The following is a 24602-nucleotide window of genomic DNA, read 5'->3' as shown; positions in this document are numbered from 1 at the left end:
TATGTCTAATTTACCTAGAGCATTTATTTTTAATAACTCCTTATATCTTAAACAGTCTTTATCATTTTCCCATCTACTTAGAAAAGCTTCTTGTGGTGACAGCCACATTGGGATCTTCTGGTAATACCTTTTTTTAATTATATTCCAAACTTTTAGCAAAGGCTTACGGATTACATTTTGCTATGTCATTATATTTAATGGGACTTGAGCATCCATGGATTTTGTTATCCACGGAGGATCTTGGAACCAAACCCAGCGTATAAAAAGGGTCCACTGTATATGATTTTGCTGAAATAGACAAATTTGATTAATGAAAAGTCACTAAATTATTTTTAAAAGGAATGGGAACTGATAGTTGATTTTATGGGGAAACACTGGGGAAGAAACAGAAATTTTAGGATCTAAGGAATAGTAGAATGGAATAACATGTAGAAATGTATTTTAATACACATTATATATTTAGAGGATGTAATCTATTTGAAAAATACAGTCTTTAGCCAGCAAGCTGGAAGTCATTTGTTTCCCTTTTCTTCTTTTTGTTATTTTGTGTAGTAGTTAATTTGTGTAGTTTGCAGGAGTTAGTTTTAGGATAGTAGTTTGGCTGTATTTTTTTTTTTTTGGTAGTTCACATTATATGTTGTTTTATATTATTAAAAAAATGTATTAATATTTTTTTTTAAATGGACCATGCAGAGCAAGCTGTGCCCTGGAAAGAAGAGCACAAGGAGAACTCCACAGGCATTAAAGGCTCAACAGAACTGCTGGGAAAGCTCTCACTGCCCACTCATAGTGTTGTATTACCTACAGAAGCTGCATGGCCTAGATATGAAGCTTTGTCCACACAGAGGTTGTATGGCCTAAGATACAAAAAGAAATCTTAGGAAGAACAGAAATTATATTTAGTGACAATTCTCACAGGAGTGTCAAATTCGTTGTTCTCCTCAGAAGAACAGAGGTTAGATTTAATTAGACATCTACATAGCTCACTGTATGACAATGGTAATTCTGAAAATTGCATATTTTAGCTTCCAATGTAATATCAACCAGGCTTGAAGGCTATGAACTTTGATATTTAACAAGTAAACATTTTAGTCCTCCATTAAACAGAACAAAGACAGGCAAAAAGCGCCGTCATGGGGCCGATTTTAGGGCTTGGAAAACAGAATGTCTGCATGCTTCCGAGCCCTACCGCACACCTCCAGCGCCATCATGGCTTGCCCCCGTCTACACAGGGGCCACCATGATGACATACGCATGGCGGCACCGTGCGGACGTCATAGTGAGTGAGGGCGGCAATGGCACCGCACATACACGCTAAGAAGAACCCGCTGGGAGCGAGTTCTTTTTAGGGCTCCCGAGTTCGTGGCGTTTGGTTGCTCCAGTTTCCGTGTGGGGCAGAAAGGGGCGGTGTCTCGGCGCTCCTTTCTGCCCAACTGTATCTGACCAATGTCGAAAAGCAAGTTTCTACTAAGACTCCTAAGGTGAGAAGAAAGCTATTCGGAAGGGCAAACACTTGTTCACATTTCACAATTCAGTGTCCATCTTACAATAGGAACTATGATCAATTTCCCATGAATCCTATTTCCATCCCTTCCTTTTCATTATGACACTATTTTGCAATTAGTAGAGAAAGATGCAATACAGTGCGCCTGCGTCATACGTGGGCACGCTATATACTGATTTGAGCATATGCTCAAACATGTATAGAGCCATTGCGCTGCCACATTCACGTTCAAGCATATGCATTTTTTGGCTTATGCAGGGGGGGGCGGATCCCCGCGTAAGCCAAGGGCGCACTGTACAACCTGTTACCATTTTCAGTGATATAGTTGATTTAATCAAGTATGATGACAGCAAATGGGCATTAGAATAAAACATGGAATCTACACAACTTTCTGTTCATGGAGGATTTCTGAAATGTTCACATATGTAAGTTGAAAGGCCAATACAAATTTGGTGACCAAGAGACAGTTCCCTACCCTAGCACGGCACAGCAGCGGACTAATGGCGGTGTCCCATGTACACAGACGACACCATTTTGATGTAAGTGACGCCCAGCATATACATGTAGCTGCACGTCGATTACGCCACGAGTGCGCCTGGCTGCTCAAAATGAACCGTTTTTCTGGGTTCTTTTTACTCTGCAGGGACGCCACTCAGTTTGGCAGCTTCCGCGTCCCTCCAGAGGAAAATAGGCCACCAGAAGGCTGCCCTTTTGGGGCGGTCTGTCCCGGGCCTCAGACACAGTCACAGCAGAGACACGGTGCTCAACCACACTAAACCAATTTCCTAATTTTCTAAGAAATAACTGTGTTAGTCTCTTGAAGCATAAAAAGGAAGGTCTGCACACCCCGCCCTGCAAGTGGCCAGAACCTGCACTTTCCTACCTATCTGTTTTGGGCTCAAGAAAGCTAAAATAAAAACCAGTTAATCTTCAAGGTACTGCAACAGTTTTCTCCCCCTCTCCCCGCTTCCTCCTTTTTATACAACAAAACAATGCAGCATTTCATTTATTTATGCAAAAATATAACAGCCAAGCAGCTTAAGGGTTAACTGCATGTATCAGAAGTCTTTATAAATATAAAGGGAAATATTCCTTGATAAGTTTGACTTGTTTTCATATTCTAGACTGGGAAACTCAGAACAAAATTTTAGGGCACAGACAAGGCAACCCCCACTCTAATAAAATGCTAAAACAAAAGACATCACAAATCATAACAGAAATAACAAACCTTTTCATGCACATGCACCAAGCACTACCCCTTCCCTATCTGTTTCATAGGATTCAAACTTAACAGTGCCGCCTATCTCCGCCAAGTGCCAAGCTGATTGGTAACAGCAGAATCAACATAGCACATTTTCAATGTATTTTTAAGAAAACATATGAAATGTGAAACAAGGGCTTTTTAAAGAAGTGCAGTCTTTAGAAGGGACTCCATCAACATACCCTACGGTGTCATGCAGAACTCTTAATATGCCCGTGGAGGCATTTAACGTCATATAAACAAAAATTAGGCTTAGACAAAAGAATAAGACACGAAGGAGTATGTTTACCTCTCTGGAACTGGGAGCTTGGGGCAAAGCTTATCAGCCCTTGAATCTGTAGTGTATTCAGATGGCTTTAGTTCATAGCTACATAAAGTAGAACCTGTTTAAAGGACAAAAAATAGAAAAATAAACAGAGAATATTACTTGATAAGAAATGAGACAGTATGCCCACTGACCTTAGAAACAAGATCACTAGTTGTAACATTCCATTCAGTAATACCAGATGCAGGTGCAACAGAGCTCTGGAACGTGATGTTAAAGAGGGGTGGGGAAAATGTGGTTCCCTCAAGGCTGCTTTTGCAGCCCTCAATACCACCAGATTCCTTAGCTTCTCATTCTGCCTCTTGCTACCCCTGTGTGACTTGTTTCTTCTGGAAGTCTCATGACATAGTTCAACATTTTTTAAAATTCTGTTTTTCAGAACCAGAAGGTAACCTTTGGCCACTTCTGACTTCATTTCTTCTTCCCTGGACAATTTGGCAGTCCACACAACTCCAGAGAACCCCAGAGCACCTTCACTGCTCACAGAGGACGGCATATATCACATTAGAGGATGAGCAACTAAAAGTGTATCTACTATTGTGGGTTATGTGATAAGGTCCTGCAATGACACTTCTTAAGTGGATGTATGGACAGAGTTGACATTTGGGTTTGTGCCAAGGTCTTGTACCCATCTCCCCATTTATGTTGTGTGTCTTCCTGTAAGTAAGTAACTGTTATCAAATAATAGCTTTTCTCCATTATCCTTCCATATTGAAGCTATACTAGAATTAAATCCCAAGCCTGTATGTATATTTCAGCACCATCTAAAATATGCATGTAGTTATTTAAACACCTCTTCAGATAGTGAGCAAACCCAACCCTCATGGACTGTATTCAAAACAAAGATTACTCAGTAGAAAATGACTAGCCATTATTACTATGTGAGTACATGTCCCTCTTTATACATGATGATATACATTAATTCCTTTAATTTCATTGATAGAACCCATTCTTACAATTGTCAGGCTGACTACCAACTCAAAATACAAGTCTTTAAAATGGAGCAGCAGAAGAAAAATAACAGTAGTTCAAACCTAAACTGTAAAGAACTCCTTTTTGATTAGCCAAAGTCCTAAATCCTAGCTCCCAAGAAACACAGAACTAGAGAGAGAAAAATCAGGAGATCAAAACTGAGTGGAAGATAGTGGACAAATCTTTGCAAGGTTTCTGGTCATTCAAGCTATCAAAAAGCATTTATAACATGAACCTCAGTACAAAAATAACACTCTCATTTCTCTCACTTCTTGACAATCCCTCTACACACTTCTAATGGGCCCCAAAATGCTCAAAAGCATTTTTGTTCACTTTCTGATGGACAGTCACTGATGCAAACACAATCCGTGAAGAAAGGTACTCCCACTCCCAGCAGCCAAGTACAAAACACATTGTTTCACATTTCTTTTTCTTCCAAGTCTTTTTATATTGTCTATACAGTATAAACGTACATGACAGCACTGACAGATACAGACAATTCTAGGCTATTAGGAAGGACTCTGCCAAGGACCCTCACACAATACTATTGAACCATGAAATATCAAACCAAAACATCTTATGTATCCATTACAGCTTCTCAAAATTGTATTTCTGTTGAAATAACAACTTTGGGTTACATGCCATCTGGCAGAAATCCAAGAGCTGCAAGAAGCCATTTTTCCATAGCAATTCTAGGCTGCAATACAATTCACACTTACTTTTGAGAAAATGCTACTGAAAACAATGAGACTTGCTTCAAAGCAAACATGCTGAGAATCGAACTGAAAACAACAAAATCAGCATCCTCAGTGACAATTCCATGGCTTCGATAGCCTCAGTTTCTGTTTGTTCCCCATTGGATATTCATTGAAACAGTGATTGATTGATTGATTGATTGATTGTATTTATACCCCGCCCTTCAGCCCTAATGACATTTAACTTAAAACAGAAGGCATTGTAATAATTTTCTAAACAGTAGTTCAGTTCTATACATAGTAGTGGCCTATGCTGCGTTGGAAGAGCTTCAAATGTAAGTGATTAAAATAGAGATGTGGGGTTTGCAGACATCCCCATGGCCCGATACTCAAAACTCCCCCTTTTAAAAATGTTTCTAATCTTTGTCACTGACAAAGAAACCTTAAAGGGTGTTTCTACAGTTTCAAGTCTAAGTTGATGAGTAAAATGTCTGAAGCTGAATATCAGACCAGAACTCTATTAAACACTGTGATATCAAATTATTAAGATTCACACATTATGATGTGATTATTTTTACAAATTGCTAAGAAATCCATAAGTACAATAATATACAAAATCCACAAAACAGTGATATCTTTACTGAGCCAACTAAAATGCACAATATATATTGTGAATATATAAAGCTTTGAAAGCCTGCAACATGTATATTGTGCATTTTAGCTGACCAATAAAGGTATCACTGTTTGGTGGATTTTTGATTACATTTGCTAAATAGCCAATATGGCTAACCCTGGATGTTTTCTGGATTTTAAGATACCACATTATAGCTGCAACCGAGGAATCCTAAAGAGTTAGCCAGTGGAATGGCTATTTGTGGTTTCAATCTCCAACAAAGATAAAACGTTTTTCTTCTTCTTCAATTTGGACTGGATTGGCATATTTTACCTCAATCCCATCTAAAGTTTTCCTGATGCAAAAGCATGAAGACTTCTCCAGAAATCCAGTGTCCTCTGCCTAACAAAGAGACCTGTGGCCTCACAAGGATGGAAACATATTGGTCTTTGTTGTGATGCAAATGGATGTAAAATTTCCTGGACTTCCGAGGATTTGCCAGTTGCTACATGGCCAGAAGGAGAAGGTGCCAGCCTGCAAAATATGTGGCTTCCTGGCAGTGTGTACCAGGCCAAAGAGTGGTATGCAATTAAAGCTGGGCATTACATTTCTTGTTACCTCATGATCAACAATTTAAATTTATTTAATAATCATCATCATCATCATCATCATCATCATCATCATCAGTGGTGTCCCATACTGGGGTATCACCCAGTGCAGGGAGCAGGGCTTCAGGGGTAGAGCCAAAAGAGGCCCTTACCTGCCTCCCTGCCCGTGCAGCTTTGCTTTAAAGGTGGGGGGTAGGGAGGAAGAGGGCCCAGCGCCACCATCCCTGCTCTGTGCAGCTTTACTCTAAAGTAAAGGTGCACAGAGCAGGGAAATGTGGTGCCAGGTTTTTTGCCTCTCTACCGTGTGCCACGGCACATGGCAGGGAGTGGGGGCACTCACCAGGTGTCACCTCCCTTCTGTGGTGTCACCAGGCACGGCCCGCACCCCCCTGGTGATGCTAGTGATCATTACTCTTATTATTATTTCTTACCTGCCTCTCCACATGGATTGAGGTAGGGGACAACAACAATTAACAATAAACATCAGTTAAAACACACATCAATTTAAAATAACATATGTATTAAAACAATCCACAACTAAAATTCATCACATAAAATTCACAATTTAAATTCATCTGGATAAGCCTGACAAAAGAGACAAGTCTTCACTGCTCTTTCAAATTCAGACTGCTTATACAGCTGTTCAATTTCTTCTGGCAGGTCATTCCACAGTCTGGGGCAGCTGAACAAAAGGTCGTCTGGCTCGTAGCTGTCAACCTCATCCCGGCTGACCGGAGTAGATGTCCACCAGAGGACTTGAGTGCACGGGGCAGATTATATGGGAGGAGGAAATCCTGAAGGTAACCTGGAGCCAAACCATGTAGGGCTTTAAAGGTCACAACCAACACTTTGTATCTTGCCCACATACTAATGGCAGCCAGTGGAGTGATTTTAATATTGGTGTAATGTGATCACTCCTGGATGTCCCAATAATCAATATGGCTACTGTGTTTTGAATTAACTGAAGCTTCTGAACTCCATACAGAGGTAGTCCAATACACAGCACATTGTAGAAGTCCAGCCTTGAGGTTATCAGCACGTGCACTACTACTCCAGCTCTAGGTAGGGCTGTAGCTGATGTAGCAGCCAAAGCTAATACTAAGCATCTGTGGCTGTGGCATCTATCTGAGATGTCATTTTGAGCCATGGATCCAGAAGCACTCCCAAGCTGCAAACACAGTCTTTCAGGAAGAGTGTAACCCCAGTCAGGACTAGTTGACACACCTCCAAACTGATGTTAGGACCTTTGACAGTAAGCACCTCTGTCTTATCTAGATTCAGCTTCATTTTTTCCTCAACCAGCCCACTACCTTCCTCCTCCAGGCATTCATTCAAAGGAGACACATTATCCTTAGCTGAAGCTGAAGTCACAGAGAAATATATTTGGGTATCATCAGCAAACTGATAGCACCCTGCCCCAAGCCTCTGGATGATCTCTCCCAGTGGTATTGTGAAAATGTTGAATAGCATTGGGGATAGAATGGCACTTTGTGGTATGCCTTATAACAGCTTTTTTTTTTTTGAGGTGCAGCTATCCCCAAACACCACCATTTGGAACCTGCCCAAAAGATAGGACTGGAACCACTGAAGCACAGTGCCTCTGATTCCCAAATCCCCCAGGCGTTCCAGAACGATACTATGGCCAATGGCACTGAATACTGCTGTGAGGTCCAAAAGCACCAGCACTGGAACACTCCCCCTATCAATGCTCAGGCAAACATCATCCACTAAGGTGATTTTAGCAGTCTCGACTCTGTACCCTGCTCTGAAGCCAGTTTGAAATGGGTCTACATAACTTCTATCATCGAAGACTGCCTAGAGTTGAAAGGCAACTGCCCTCTTGATCACCTTGCCTAGAAAAGGGAGATTTGATACCGGTCTACAGTTGTGTAAGTACAGGGGATCCAGGGAAGGCTTTTTAAGAAGTGGTTGTACCACCGCTTTTTAAAAACAAGATGGAAAACTTCCCTCCCTGACAGATGCATTAATGATATTTGTAGCTGAAACCTAATTGCATCTCCTCTCTGGATGACCAGCCAAGAAGGATAGGGAAGTTGTCTTCCTTACTTGTCCCAGCAGCTTGTCTACATCAGCAGTACTCACCAACTGAAACTGATCCAGTGTAATCCTATTCAGTTACTGGACACCCCATTGTCGAACTCCGCTACAATGACGGCATCTAAATTGGCTTTTATCCAAGAGATTTTATCTGTGGAGTAATTGAAGAGTATCTGACTGTACTTTCTTGCCATTAATTCTGTTCTCCTCTATCTATTTAGCCAAACATATCCCTCAATTTCTTTGTGTGTTGCACCTGTTGCCATTTCAATACAGCCAAAACATTAACATTTTAAGCAAGGAACTTAGGTGTGGACATTTAATTCACAAATATTCCTGTAATTAGACTTTTCAATTAAGTATGCAGACAGACTCATTCTTCAAGAGTACTAACAACACAACAGTTCTAATGACAGTGACAGGAGCAGATGCAAACTCAGCAATTACCAAGATTATGGTGGGATACAGACCAAAAGCGGCGGTCTCCCGCCTGCGCCATTTGCTCTGCGCGGGAGCTGCAGCAGCCAAACCGCGCGGAGCAAAAAAGAAACTCCATTTCAGAGCGTCTTTTTGCGGCGCCTTTATGACGTCGCGAGGCGCCGCTGGCGCATTCGCGACGTCATAGGCGCCGCGACACATCTGGACGCTATGCGTCCAGTACGTAAAGATGGTGGCGCCCATGTGGAAGGGGCGCCGCCATCTTGTACATATTCTATACGTACTAGGGTTAGGGGGGTGCGGAAGCACCGCCCCTTCCTAACCGTAGTACGTATAGAATACGTACTATATGGCGGTTTGTATCCCGCCTATGTGTTTTAATCTGTCCCAAATATATTTTCTGAATAATCTTTGGGTACTTCTTTTCTAGAAAGTTGTGGTTTATGAGAAGCATTTCGATTTCCTGCACTAGCAACTTTACAGCTCTGCGAGTGATAACATTAAGATTTTTTCTCAAGCTGATCATGGAGCACAATCTCTGGTTCCTACTAAAAAGCACATGGAGTATATGGATACCTAAAGACTGATAAGAACCAGAACCAAAATAATGCTAAGTCCTTCTCACTCATAATTTGTACCACACAGTAGAAAAGAGTTAGATTAGAACATGGGATCCTAAGATTATTACTGGATTGAGATGTCTCACCCATGAACAAAGAGGCTTTGTGTCCTTCCTCTTATCATGGAATGGACGTAACTAGTGAAGTGGGCTTTACTACTCTACTCTGAATCACCAATAACCTTTTGATCTGGATCAAAAGGTTAATCAAATAAGGTCAAATAAACTTGACACAGTCCAGTTTACTATATACAGTGAGCATGCGCCATATGCGGGTTCACTTCCACAGCTTTCAGCATACACTGAAGCCGTGCGACAATGTAATGAATGGCCACACAACTGTGATGTGCCCCATTATTTTCAAAGTGGTGCCAGCATACACGATTTTCCCCTTACACGTGTGTGTGTGTGTGTGTGTCCGGAACAGATCCCCTGCATAAGGGAGGAGAGCACTGCATTTGCTCATATACCAGAACTGTAGTCTAGTTCAAACCACGGTCTGCAGCTCTAGTTTATGGGTAAGCAATGGTTTACAGTAGCAACCACCATGTTTTGCTGTTTTAACATCCTGTCCTCTCATTCTTAATTTAGCGGCAAACCATAGTGGCTGCTACTGTCAAACCATTGCTTGCCCATAACCTAAAGCTACAGACCACAGACTGCAGTTCTGGTATATAAGCAAATAACAGAGTTTTTTCGCAGAATGTATAACCACTGTGTCTAACCAATCCACTATTCATCATAACTATATGTACAGTACAAAGCCTGTAAAGCTATAATTACAGGGCCTGAACTATCCATTTTCCAATTTCTAGAAGGCAGGCAAAATGTTTCCAGTTAAATAAATTAGATCCAAATCACCTTAATTATGAAAATTTAACTAAGTCACCCTTCGCAAGAAAGTCCATTGAAGGGAATTACTTTTTCTCATTACTATATCTACAGCTTCAATCCAACAGTTCATTTGTCCTGATGGTCAGCATTTGCATCTACTTTTTAATACGCTTACTTCAAGCACAAGCAGCTGCCCCCAAGGTCATACAAAGTGAAGAGAGATTAGAGTGTCTTTTCTGATAAAATCTAATGCCTTGGTTTAGGATTAGCGTGTTAATGCTAATTTAAAAACCTATGCAGGTTGGCATAGTAGACAAGGGAAAGAAAAAGGAACAGAAAAGAAAAGAAAAAGGGCGGGGGAGAAAGAAAGCTTTTAAAATTGAAAGGGATTAATTTACCCTTTCAAATGTCACTATCAGAAATCTGTTTGGTGTAATTGTTGTTGCTGCTGCAGCAAATATTGTTGTGTCATAAAGAGTTACAATCACAGTACGCTAAGTGACAGAATACATACAAATCTTATGCATATACCGACAGGGCCAAACACCTTCTATCAAAGCCACTTTCATGCTACTACTTTGTTGGCTTGTTTGAAAAAGCTACATGCAAAATTACCTAGGAGGAACTACCATTAAAAACACTGAAGCTTATATCTAAGTGAACATGTGCAGGATTGCACTGTGAATGTGACATGTATAGGATACGTCTAGATTTATCCTTCCATGTTTCCCTTTCTCCCAGGTGTAAAATTTAAAACCACATTTATTATAGATCTTCAGCCAAACATTTTTATAATGGACAGTCCAAAATTAGCAGAAAGAAACTGGAATGCATAGTTTATAAGAGAGACCAATTTCTGCCTCAACAATATTGCCTTTCATTTCCCCTCTATATATAGCCCAGTTGCATAGTATATCAACTAGACCAAATATATGAAGCTAGAACCATTTTACTGCAAAAAGAGTAAATTCCTCAATTGCAATTCTGTTTCTGCTGTCTGTTACAAAACTATCATCTTCATTAAATAAACCTGTGTGACGATTCTAAATAATCTTATTTCTTTCACATTTTCAGTTAACCTTCTCAGATACTGTGTGCTAATCATTTAGGGGAGTTCCATGTTCATTTCTTTCATTTTATTTAATATTTGTAACCTGTTGGAATCCATCAATTGTGCCAAACTAAATACACAGTAGGACAATCAGACAATGCTGTAATCAAAATTTGACCTAAGCCCAACTGTTTCTCCCAAGTACATCAAGCCTACTGAATCAATGATGTAAATCAATGCATGTAAAAGTACAACTGACTCAATGGTTCTATTCCAGCTGACACTAATATATTTAAGGTTGTTTCAATATTTTTAAATAACAGAAAAACTAGCATAGAGTAGGGATGTTGGCTTAAGAATCTGGGAGACCAGGATTTGAATTCTCGTTCAGTCATGGAAATCTATTGGATGACCCTGGGCAAGTCACACTCAACCTCAAAGGAAGGCAAGGGCAAATGTCCTTTGAATAAATCTTCCCAAGAAAACCTCTTGATAGGTTTGCCTTAGGATCGCCATAGTCTGGAAATGACTTGACGACACACAACAACAAAATATAACTTAATTCTTTTTTTTAAATAAACAGCCACAGCAATAAAACATTGACAAAACAACTTAATTGTAAGAAAACACATTAATTACAGTCCATCTGAGAGAGTCAGTATCATGTAGTGATTTGAATGTTGGGTTACAACCCTTGAGGCAAAGTTTGAATCCCTGCTCAGCTGGGAAAACCCACTGGGTGACATGTCACACTCGCTCAGCCTCAGTGCAAGGCAAAGGCAAAACCCCTCTGAACAAATGTTGCCAAGAAAATCACCTTAAGGTTGCCATAAATTGGAACTGACTTGAAGGCGCACAAAGTCTATTTGGAAGTGGTGCTTTTTCCAAGGCTATCTGAGTAAGAGATAGGAAGCTGACAAAGTTTCACTCTGCATCCTTCTGCCCTTGAAGACATAAGTGCCCCACCACTCCATTGCCCAGGTGGTAATGACAGTGACTGGTTTCTAGGGATCTATATTTTAGAATCAGTCTTAAAACCTTCCTCTTTTGTCAAGCCTTCCCCTTTGAAGAATGAAGTTTGTAATTTTTGATACCATCGATTCTTTGCCTACCCCGGATATGTATGTTGCATGATTGTTTTTAGAGCTTTTGTATTATTGGATTTTATTATGATATTGTTGTTTGTAATGGTTTTTTAATTAGTCTGTAATCCCGCTTCGATCCTATGGGAGAGGCGGGGAAACACAAATAATAATAATAATAATAATAATAATAATAATAATAATTATATCACACTGTGTATTTATATCACCATTATCAATAAATATGGACAGTAGTTATTTCTATTAAAGACCTGAAGGTATTTCCAAAACAAATAAATTTAACTGCTCCTTTAAAAAAGAGAGATCAATGAGAAATATATAAAGGCTGCACAACTTAATGAGTTTCCAAATGTATCCATATTACTGGCTCCTCATCCTAATGACCTTTTATTCAAAGTGCTCTAGGATCTTGCTGCTCTAATATTTCAGCAGGCTCTTAAGGATAGGAAAATAAAATTGCATGAATAGAGCAGAGTTTTTGGAACTAGAACGCTCCTATAATTTCTTATTTTTTACCTTCTTCACACACAAAAAAAACCCCTACTTAGGAAGCAAAATACAGCAAGGGAATGTGTTCCAGTACTGAAATAGCACTACATCAGAAAGGGTGCAATCACAGCAAACACTCCATCTAAGAGGTTTCCATGCTAGAATTTCTTAGGATGTAACTAACTATGTATTATCACAGGAAATGCATATTCATCCTAAATAATGATGATAGGAGAGTAAAAAGGAAAAAAAAAAAACCTACAGGACAGAATTAGTCAAAAAGTCCCAAATCTCTTTTCTATGCCTACCGAGTACTCCTCCTAGCAAATGCCCCTGCAAGATCATTTTTCTTTCAGCCAAGCTTATTTCTGATTTCAGAGCCAGGCAAGAAAAAAATTATTAAAAACAGCTCACAATTAGATTTGGAAGGGATAAATGAAAGGAAATGTTAAGGTCATCAATTTCCTTCATAAAAACCCATTCTATATTAATGTTATTGCATACATTATAAATCCCATGGGTATCCCACGACCTGCAATTTTGCCCTCTTCCAGGATATAAAAAAATTCTGGAGAGAAAATGTCCATGATTTCCTATGAGAAATAAAAAACAGGACATGCAACAAACCCTTTTGGAAAAATAAAGCCAATGAAGTACTAAAAAAGAAATCATGTAAATTGACACAAAAAGAGAATGCGCACCTGGACCTGTGCTTCTTCGAGTGGCCATTTGTGCATCTCTGCACATACACAAGGCCTCACTCTGGAACCTTCTGAAATGAGATGTTTTGACAGTAGTCCCTCCAGTAATCACCTTTCTTATGTACAGGCTCAGGTAAGCTATCATTCAGTGCTATGTCAGCCAATGCAGTGGTAACCACTAAGTAATAACACTGATGTAGGAAGATAAACATATTTTGTAAGTACAGACATGGCCACTGAAAAAGCTGTATTTGTAGGTAAGCACCAATGTTCTTCTTTGTTGTGGTCTCTGTATATCACACATAGCAATCAGCAAGCTTAGCTTATCCTGGCAGACTAGAAGTTACATGATGGTAGTACTGAAGAAAGTATAAGTCTACCAAATGCCATATCCACTTTGACCTTCCAGATAATTTCCCACTCAAAACCACTTTTGGAATACTACAAGAAGGGGAAAGGGGATTTTAGGGTATCAACAGGGGGTTGGGCAGCTGCGAAAAGGCACTGTCACACTATTGCCTATTCCTTCAGAAGACAGTTTAACCAGTTTACATTATTTGTGTGCTAAAAAAACAAAACAAATCCAAGGGCCTAGAATATGTTCTTCATCCAAACACAATAAACACTGCTTTTGGCTGTCAGAAACTGGGATTTTACCCTCACAGACACAACAATGTTTAAAGAAGGCATAAGAAACCACAGGCTTCTTGGTCAATTGCTCTCTCCTACAAAAAGCCAGAGTCATAATAATAAACTATGAATTTTACAGAATGACATCAAAATAGAAATAACAACAGTAGAAAGAAAGTTGAAATGTCAAGGAATCAGCATTCAAGTCCCACCTCCGGTGATGGAAACCACCAGGTGACCTTGAGCAAATCACTTTCAGGTTCAGAAAATTCCATGTTAAGTTTGCCTTAGGAAAGGACTTGAAGACACTCAACAACAACAACAACAACAACAAATGTCAAGTATGATTTCTAGAGAAGGTCCTAAAACACATGATACTGCTGTGACAGATAATGCAGAACTGCATGGTAGCTAGCTTGAACCTAGGTATAGAGACAGGGATACCACCCAAGGGGCAGAACAGAAAACAGCAGCTCAAACCTGCTTTTCTGAAAGCTGTTCAAACCCCCATTGACCACATGAGATGCTCCGCAGGTGGCCCAAATGCACATGGCCCGATTGCACTGCACAACATCAAGCCTTGCTGCTTGGTAATTTTGTTTGTTGCCTCCCCACCATCCATGCGCACCATCACAGAAACACACCATTAGGGACTGCATGCTGCCCAGATGCCATCCCACTGAATGGCCGCCCCTTTGATCGGCCACATAGTCACACCTACGATCCTCCCCTGGTACTGGGCATTGGTGTGCCCAGTAAAACACCGGCAAAGCAGAATCATGGAGAACCGCCCCCCCTCCCACATGTCCTCTTCACCCCACACCCCCCTTGGACTGTCTGGCTTGTGTAGGTTGTGATTACATCCATTGGAGGTGTCACACTTTCACTTTTTTGCACTGCCATCCTGGCCGCTTTGATACAGCGGCTCCGTCCTTTTTTAATGCAGTCCTGCATCGGGACATTTATATGCAGCTTTAGGGTTAGGGTTAAGGTTAGGATATATCGCTTCTTTAGAACTGCTCTTGTGTTGGGTATATGCAGGGTCAAAGGTGCACATTTTCCCAGCTAAATCAGAATATTCCAGGTTCTTTTTGCTCTGGTTTTTAGCTCCGGAGCATGACTTCGATGTGGTTTCTGCCTGGTTTGGAGGCATGTGTCCTCTAAATGCCCTGCCTCCAAAGCAGTTTGAAACCACTTTATTTAGCTCATGTGTTTCACCTTCAAATCTCTAGCCCTAGAATAGAATCAGCAACTGTGTCAGGGGTACCAAATCTAAGGTCCACAGACTGCATATACTTCACTCTACAGATTGTGAGGCTCTGCCCAAGTTATACCCCATACGGGTCGTGAGAAGCATTTTTTAAAATCTGTTGTAAAAATTCTTCTGAAAACATTATGCACAGGAGATGCAAATTAACTAATATTTTCTAATATCTTCTGTCAAGTTTTTCAACTAACAGTTTTACGACACTTGTTCTTTGAATAATTAAATTTACTATATATGTTTTGGCCAACTCATTAAGTGTGTTTTAGTTAATTAATTTTATAAGTTTTAATGGCTATAAATATGAATAAGATTTCTTTAAAATTAAAAACACACCGTTTGGTTTACATGTATTACAGTAGGAAATATCTTAGAAAAATCCTGTGCGAATGATACTCTCACTATTTTGTTGGAATGAATATTTGCATTTGTATATTTTTAATGTCCTGTCTGATTAATGAACTAAACACTGTGACACCATATAATCCCAGTCAAAATTAAAAATAGCACTGATCTTTGCCTTACCATTAGTATCTGCAAATTTCTGAACATCAGCCAGAGTTTTCAGCTCATTCTGTGGGCATGCTGACACGCAAAGAGCTATGGATTTTATCTTCCGTTTTACCAGGTCTACATTACAGGGTTCCAAAAAGAACACATACCTGTAATAAAAAAGATATGCCAAATTTCAATTAGTCCAATAAAAGAACAACATAAACTTTTAGTCAAGAAATATTCTACTAGTAAAAAAAAAATCCTTACGTCTCTGTATCAATCTCATTACAGTATTTCTACACTTAAAATTTAACCCTTTTCATTGTAAAAAGCATCTTGAGTATACTTGACACTGTTGTTGTTGTTTTAAATTCTTTAAGACACTTCTACAGAATTCAAAATGGTATCCCTTATGTAAAGGTGGACATATGCGTGGCTATCACATTAAGGACCGAAACCTGTTAGTTCTAACTACAACAGATTTACTGATTCAGTCATTAAATAATGAATCAACATACAGTATACATAAATATCAGTAGGAGAGAAAGAGAGGGAAAATGAAAACAAAGAAGTACTGGTTGCAAAGGATTGTGGTACTATGGAGGAAAAAGATGTGCTAGCAACCTCACATCACATCTCCCAAGTAGACTATTACCTATCATTTTCCAGTGATATATTTCCTCCTGGAACAATCAAACCTTTTATCTAATTTTATTTGGCTAGGAATAGCTTCTTTTAAGAATAATTCAGAATATACCATAAGAATATTTAGCAACTAAAGTTGGTACCTATACACACTCAAAGCTGGCCACACTATTTTATAAACACCATTCATTTTAGTGACAATGAACACAGTAAGTGTTGAATTTACAGAATGATTCACTGAATACTATAGGAAATGTTAGTTATTCTGACATATCTGACACAGAAAAGTAGCAACATATTTTAATCAATTGTTCACAGTTGCAGATTGATCTCCAGCACATTAATGAGCTACAGTTCATGCATTTCAACATTTCCACTATAAAATAAATTTTATAATCACCACATGAGAACTGAGCTTTTATTTCACACCAGACCATGTAAGATGATTATACCATCCCACCCTCACAATAACATACCGAGCAACAGTTACTTGATAACATTATAATGGGAACTTGCAGTAAAATAGTATCCTTGATGGATAAACATTATTGAAAGTAGATTATTATTTTCCACTCCATTATTCTGTAAAACACAAATTATTGTTGTGTGCATTCAAGTCATTTCCAACTTATGGCAACCCTACCACAGAGTTTTCTTGGCAAGATATGTTCAGAGGGAGTTTGACATTGCCTTTTACATATGCTTCCATGGCTGTGCATAGATTCAAACCCCAGTTATGAACTGTCTGGAACTATAACTTGGAGATCTTTCAATAAGATATTTAATTACTAATTACATTATTTTGATAGGCCTCCTTTTTCCCAATACCAGGACTCAACAAAAGCTTACAACATGACTCAAGGTCAACTCAGTGGGTTTCCATGACTGAGCAGGGAACTGAACCTTGATCTCCATAGTTATAGTCCAACGCTCAAACCACTAAACCATGCTGGGGAAGTATATACACTAGACCAGTGATGGCAAACCTATGGCACACATGCTAGAGGTGGCACTCAGAGACCTCTCTGTGGGCACACATGCTGTCACCCTATCACAGAGTTTGCCAGAGTTTCTTACTAGAAAGCAAAAGGGACGTGGCACTTTGCAATAAATAAGTGGGGTATGGGTTGCAGTTTGGGCACTCAGTCTGTAAAAGGTTCACCATCACTGCATTAGACCATGCTGGGGGAGTACATAAAGAGCTCCAAAAGATCCACAGTGTCGGCTTCTGCCTGTGTTCAAGGGAAAGATCACACCAAAATTCAAGTGCTCAAGAGACATTCCCTTAGTTGTCCTTACAACAGCCCCATAACGCAGGCCAGTAAACGGCATATGTTTGTGGGTGAGCACATGCACACATGTGCCCTGAGTCTTAGTGTTCTTACCTAGTAAATCTGGGGCTGAAATCTGAACAGGGATCTTCCTGTCTTAGGGCTCATTTCTCACAGTCATAGCCACTATGCTATTCTAGCTCTCCTGAGACTAGACTCGCATATCAGTTTCACATTATGATCCATGGCTAAGGTATCTGAAGAGATGAGAAAGGCAACGATTGTTCAAAGGATAGGGAAGATTGTACTTAAGTTTAAACAGGTAGCCAGAATGATGCCACAAAGAAAATCTTTTCCATGTTATTTATGTCCAAGGAGGAGAAAATGCTTGCTATGTTCCAAACTAAGTATTCAACATTATACTCATCCAACAGTGTTATATCTAGAGGCAAGTGGAAAGAGTGGCAGTTTTATTTATTTTTTTACTGAAAAAGCTGTGGCCTTTTCCTGCTTGCATCTAGCCACAAGCCATGTTACCAGCTACTTTTAAAAAAAAAAACCTGTAACCATTTCACATTTTGCCTAATAAGGTTGAAAGAGTTGACTTTTTTAAAAAACAAATAAACATTTGGACAAGAAAAAAGAGAATATGAAATAATTCTGTGTACTACATGCAGTCTTACAATGAAACCATCTGCTAAGTCAGCTGCTGAGCAGATGGAGAACTTTTTGTAGCAATTTCAAGGAAATGAATATAATATCCATATGTAAAAAAGTATTAATTGATTGTAATACATTATAACAGTGCTACTCTTGGTGCAGGGTTCAAAAAGCCTGACTTTTTGTTCAAAACATCCTACCTGATTCTAACATGTTTTGAACAAAAGGTCAGGCTTTTTGAACCCTGCACCAAGAGTAGCAAGTAACTCTAGAAGAAGTAATTAAAATAACCTGTGTTATTTCCCAATAATTGATAGATATACATTCTGTTACTATATATAACTCAGTTCAAGTTATAAGGGTATGCAGTTATAAGACTATTATCCAGATACCAGCAATCCAAATTACAGAAGTTAGGGCCAAATTTTGCTGTGTTTAGAATGCCTAAAATTTCAAAATTACTGAATAAAATGATTAAGGAATAAACAGTAGCATTTTAGTTGTATCCAGAAGTGTCACTACGGGGATGCGGGAAGTGCAATCCACACCAGGTGACACCCAGAGGGACTGCTGATTCCCTTTCCCGCTCGCCCAGCAGCCGCACTGGACCTTAAACAGGCCCTTCAGAGGCTGCAGCACCACCCCCTTCAACAGCAGCTATTGCTGGAAGAGGCAGTAACTTCAGCTGCTGGGAGAGCAGTCATGCTGGACTCTGAATGGGCGCTCTTGAGGTCACAGCACCACCCCCTCAGCTGCAATTTGGGCAACCAGGTAGGCAGCTGCCACCCCCCTTCACTAGATTACACCAACCTCAGTGATGCAACTGGCTGTATCTCCTTACTTTAATGATATAAAAGGCTTTTAAGAACCAGCAGCTGATGTCAGAACAGTTAGGCTGTGTTGACATTGTTGTTGTGTGCCTTCAAGTCCTTCCAAACTTATGGGGACCCCAAGGTCCCCATATCATGGGATTTTCTGAGGCTGAATGTGTGTGTTTCCCCCATGGTCACCCAATGGGTTTCCATGGGTGCGCGGGGAATCAAACTCTGATCTACAGAGTGGTAGTCCAATGTGCAAACCATTACACTATGCTATTTCATCACTTCTTGCAACAAGCTTTCTCTGCCACTTGTATACACTGTAGATGATGTAAGCAACAGCCACTAGTAATTGATGTATAATCACAGATTTTCTTAGCAACTATTTTCTGTGGCTATTTGTGACAGAGTACCATGCCAGATGAACACCATCAACCCTATATAACAACTATCATCAACCCTATATAGCCCAGTGAATGGCAAAGAAGATTTGGAGGGCCACAGGTTGCTCTCATCTCCTTTAGTGAGAGGCAGCAACTCTCTTATCAGGTTTTAAAAAAACTGATTTTCATAAAATAGAAAGGCCAAAGAGGTTCCTTGCAGTTCGTGATCTTAACTAAGGGAGCAAACAGACTGGAAGGAAAAGTCGGCCTCCAGGTGGTTTGGGTGCATGGAGTTTTGATGACGCATGCCACCAAGATGTCTGGAAGCTACACTGGGGTGAAACAGCCATTCAGATGGGGGCAGCTTCAAGACACTCCAGGGGTGTGACATTTCGACAAAGCATATCCTCAGAGCGCCTGGAAGCTGCCCAAGAGTTGCACTGGGGTGGCCCAAAACTAGCCCAAAAAGGAGCAGATCTTTTCCATTTCTATGTGAGCCAGAGGTGGATGTCGCCTTTGAGACCACTGTGTGTGCTTGCTGTGGTCCCAAGGCATTTTTGGCATCTGCACAGCCATCTGTTCTGGCCCTTGGTTAAGTCTGCAGCAAAGAGCTGCAACTTCCTCTCAACATTAATTGCAATTTAAATAATATAACCATTTGCATTTCCATTTGAGGATTTTTAAGTGTGCCTTTGTATATTAGTTGCTAGGGAACACAAAACTGAGGATGCTGTTGTACTCAGATTGTGAACAGAATGGAGGACTATTCAGACTTTTGATCTAGGATGGCTTTTCTGTGTTGTATATAGATCTATCTTTAATAACAGCTTGTCATATTTGATATGTTAAAGGTTCAGTGGATTTTGGCATGACCTTAGAGCAATATAAATTATAACTGATTTTAGGATAGTGAAAATTATTACGCCATGAATCTGGAGTCGTTGGGTCTCCTATGTATTGTTGCATACTACAGATTTTATTATCTAGGGATCAAAAGGATGAGCACCTCAAGAAGCTCAATTGCCTGAGTTTGTAATATTGTGGCATAAATAATTCAGAAAGAAATCACTAATCTTTCATTTTTGAGATTGGTCTTCTCAAAAGAAATGAAACCAGCCTTTATTCGTGCCATGTTATATCTCTTGTGTGTATGCCAGACTGTGCTTGTATGTATCCTTTCATCAAAGAGAAATTCTGAGAGGCTGAAAGTCAGAAAGCTCCAGCACCTGAGACCACAAGAAAACATGTTATTAATCTGAAGACAGATTGAGAGTCAGGCTCCTGGTATCTTTTACAACAACAGTTGTTTTTCTGCGTGGTTGGCTCACTGTGTCTCACTTTCAATATCTGAGCTGCACAAAGGGAAGAGGCCAGTGTAGCTGTAATCTAACTTGGCTCAAGTAAAGAAAAGGGTTTAGTAGTCCCATCTCCACAATCTACAGTGTAATAAAATGTAGTGCCAATAAAAATTTCATCAGCTCATAAGGGCAACTTTCATTTCTTCCCTTCAAAAATCTCACTGCTTTCATTAGCTGTTGCCCCAAGTTACCAAATGTGATGCCCAAGGCTGAATAGGCTTGGATCCCATTGAGAGTTTGTTTTTGTTGCTTTTTTGGGGGGGAGGGGGGTGTCAAGTGGATTTTTGGTCTTGCATAATTTGGCCACTGAATTTTTGTGAGTGGTGGCAAAGACAAAATACACACATCACAATAATAACAGTTAAAATTAAATTTAATTTTAGTGCATTTTTATCATATATTAAATCTGTAAATTTGTTTTTTGCCTCCCTGCCTTGTTGTTTTGATGTTATATTTCTATATTTATATTTCATTTTCAAAATTCAAAATTTACTGCTGAGAAGAACAATTTGCTTCCCTGTAACAGTAGTTCTTTGAGTGGTCATCTGTGACCTAACACAAAATCTGTGCCTGAACAGTGCAGTTTTCAGAGGTTCTAAAGCCATGGAGCTGGTGATTAGGCAGCAGCCCCACCTCCCTTCTCCAGTATATAGGTAGGCCTTACTGCCCCTCTAGTTCCAAGTTCACAACCAGCAGAACTTAGGAAAAAAAGTCAGTGAGACACAAGAGCAGAGGAAGGGTGGAATTGTGTGCGGTCACAGATGAGCATATAAAGAACCACAGTTACTATTAGGCAACCTGTTTCTTCTTCTCATGGTCTCTGTGACTCACACAAAACCTGAGACTGGCAAGGTACTTACCCCTAAAGGTGGGAGTATCACACCAAAGATTAGAAAATTACTATGAACCCTTGGTATCCACTGGAGTCTGGTTTCAGGACCTCATTTTGGATAACAAAATCCGTGGATGTTCAAATCCCATTAAATTCAATAACATAGTAAAATGGTGTCACTTATATAAAATGGCAAAATCAAAATTTGCTTTTTGGAATTTATATTTCTTCTTTGTGGTCTGTGTGAACCACACAAATAGGTTATTCTGCACCTGCACAGGAAAGCTCAGAAATGTCTGGAATCACTGGGCAAATTTTAGATTGCAACTTTTTGGCAGTAGTTCCACCCATCCCTATAAAGCCCCTGGCATTGAAGCTCTTTCTCAGTTCTCTTCATCTGTCGTGCTAGCAGCTCAAGGGAACATTTGCTCCAGAATTGCTTCTAGTTTCAATTTAATCCTAACAGCTAATTTGACCTTTTGGCTTGTTTTTTTTAACCACTGTATCGGATTTTCCCCTGGACACTGATTCCAAGCTGTGGATACTTGAATCCATGGATTAATGGGATGGCTGACTGTACTTTCCTGCCAAAGGCCACTTCCTATTGGGAAGGACTGTCCATTCTGTAATGGGAGACAAAAGTGGAGGTTTGTGACCATGTGGAGGCCAGATTGTGGAGGACTCTGGACAAGAAGGTCATTGACATCAATGTCACTCTAGTGGAGTGAATTCTAAGTCAAGGAGGGAACCGTTTGTCTGCCATCTCATAAATCAAATTGATAGTTGCTGCCACCCACCCGAAAAACTTTTGAGGTGATAATGTAGTCCTAGCTTGCAAAGTGAGTAACAGATGAAGAAACATTGTGTCCTGTGCACTGTGGTAGTTCTGTCAATATAAAAAGCCAGGTGACATGTCGTACATCAATAGAGAGGTACTATTCTTGGTCATTGGACCGATTTTGCAAGTAGGGTAACATCTTGGTTGAGGTGGAAGTGTAAGACATATTTTGGTAAGAATGTAATGTCAGGACAAAGTACTACTTTATCCCTGTGGACACGTATGTAGGCTGAGCTGGCTCACCTCACAGAAATGATTGCTATAAAGAATGCAGTCTTCCATGTTTGGCGTTTGCGGTCACATGTGACCATCAGTTCAAAGAGAGACTTAAAGAGTTCAAAGAGGACCAGTTGAAGTTTACACTGTGAAGTCAGGGCTCATACCACAGGATGTAGTTTCTGATATCCCATGAAAAATTGTCAAACCAATAGGTGTAGGAAACAGGAAGATTTGCCTACATGTTGAAAATAACAGGAGATAGCCAACAAGTAACATTTAACTGGAGGAAAGTCCTTTGTCCGCAAGGAAGATGAGAAAGTCAAAGGGTTTGTGCCTGCAGTTGCTGAGGAAACATATTTTGAATGGTGGAGGGGGAGGAATGATTTCCATCTGTATGTACATGATTTCCCTGTGTAGCATTTGTGGTCTGCTTCCAGGATCTACCAAACTGGAGAAAGGAGTGATGTTAATGTCTAATTAACAATTTGTAAGCCGCTCTGATAGCCTTTTGGCTGAAGAGCGGGGTAATAATAATAATAATACCCTATTATTATTATTATTATTATTATTATTATTATTATTATTATTATTGGGTAAATGTCATGCTGTGAGCCTGAGCATGGGAAGTTCTGGATGTCTCGCTCTGCCTTGGTCAGTGGTAAGGAGATCCTATCAGGGCAAGATGTGGAGAAGAATTCTTTTGGCGAGAAGGGAGATGGGGGCAAACCACATCTGCCTGGGCCACCATGATGTGATTAGGAGACACCTAACTCTGGCTCTCCAGAGCTGAGTGATGACGTGTGTGATCATGGGGAAGTGAGGGAAGGCATATTGGAGGACCCATACCAACTGCAAAGGAACACATCTCTTAGGTTCCCATCCTCTCCTGACGTTCAAGACCAGAATGCCAAAAGCCCAAGAAGAAAGAGATTTGATGGATTTGAGGATGAGAGAAAATTCCATAAAAATAAGAGGACTGAAGGAAGAGCAAAATGAAGACCTTTATGATAAAATAATCCCTTTTTTGGAAGAGATTACAGGACTTGGGAAAGATCTTATCAAATAGGAAATCAATAGGATCTTTCTAATTAGTTCTTCTTGGGCAACAGAAAAGAAACTGCCACGAGATATTGTCCTTCAATTTGGTTGCAGAAAGCTTCGAGATATGATTCTTCAAAGAGATTTTGAAAAGGAATTAAAAATTGGAGATAGTCATATTAAAATTTACAGAGATATCCCACTAAGAATTTTGAAAAAAAAGAAGGGATTATAAATTCTTGATTGGACAGTTGAAGAGACACGGGATTTCCTACAGATGGAAGAAAACAGAAGGTGTATAATTTCGATACCAAGATAGATGGTTTAAAATTGACTCTATAGAAAAGGCCAGAGAGTTCTGGTCAAGATATAGAAAAGACTGGGAAAGGAATGACTGGAAAGAAAGTGGAAGACAGGGAAGAAACAAAAGTCCAGAACCAGAAGGAGAAGGAAAAGGGGAAGACCTTGGAGAAGAAATACAGGAAGTAGAGAAGGAAGGAGAAGAAAGAAGATTCAGACCGGAAGAAGTTGGAGATTGATAAAACTTGAGTATAGAATTAGAGATTGCTGTTAACAAAGATGGTGTATAGAGTGTCAATGTGGAGCATTCACTCATATGATGATAAAGGGATCCAGCTGAGTGTGTCCACTAGAGTTTTCTGCTAACTAGGAAGGTGGAATGTTGTAAGTCCAATGTGCCTCTGGATCCACCATTCTTAGAGTCGTAATAGGGTGTCCAATAGTGTACTACCCTGATAGTAGACCACAGTTGTGGTGTCTGATACCAATCAGGGGACTTGCCTTGTACAAGATTCTGGAATTATTATAGGGCCTTGAATTACCTGCCGTCATCTCTACAGCACTGGCGTGATGGCTGGAT

General features: G+C 39.9%; 1 protein-coding gene across 5 annotated transcripts in view; it reads right to left on the bottom strand.

Moving 5' to 3' along the window:
• Positions 1-24602, bottom strand: part of SLC44A1 (solute carrier family 44 member 1) — a 117586-nt gene that overhangs the window by 47304 nt on the left and 45680 nt on the right. For all 5 annotated transcript variants that reach the window (XR_006102009.1, XM_042450104.1, XM_042450103.1 and 2 more), the window contains exons 4-5: positions 15691-15827; positions 3055-3148 (exon numbers count right to left, since the gene is read on the bottom strand). Coding sequence is in view for 4 of the 5 variants with exons in the window: in XM_042450104.1 (XP_042306038.1) it covers positions 3055-3148; positions 15691-15827 (231 nt within the window). In the remaining variant the exon portion in view is untranslated. The remainder of the gene's footprint in view (positions 1-3054; positions 3149-15690; positions 15828-24602) is intronic.

The sequence above is a fragment of the Sceloporus undulatus genome, chromosome 2, assembly GCF_019175285.1.
Source record: "Sceloporus undulatus isolate JIND9_A2432 ecotype Alabama chromosome 2, SceUnd_v1.1, whole genome shotgun sequence".
Lineage (NCBI taxonomy): Eukaryota > Metazoa > Chordata > Lepidosauria > Squamata > Phrynosomatidae > Sceloporus > Sceloporus undulatus.
This window is presented reverse-complemented; position numbering and strand designations above follow the sequence as displayed.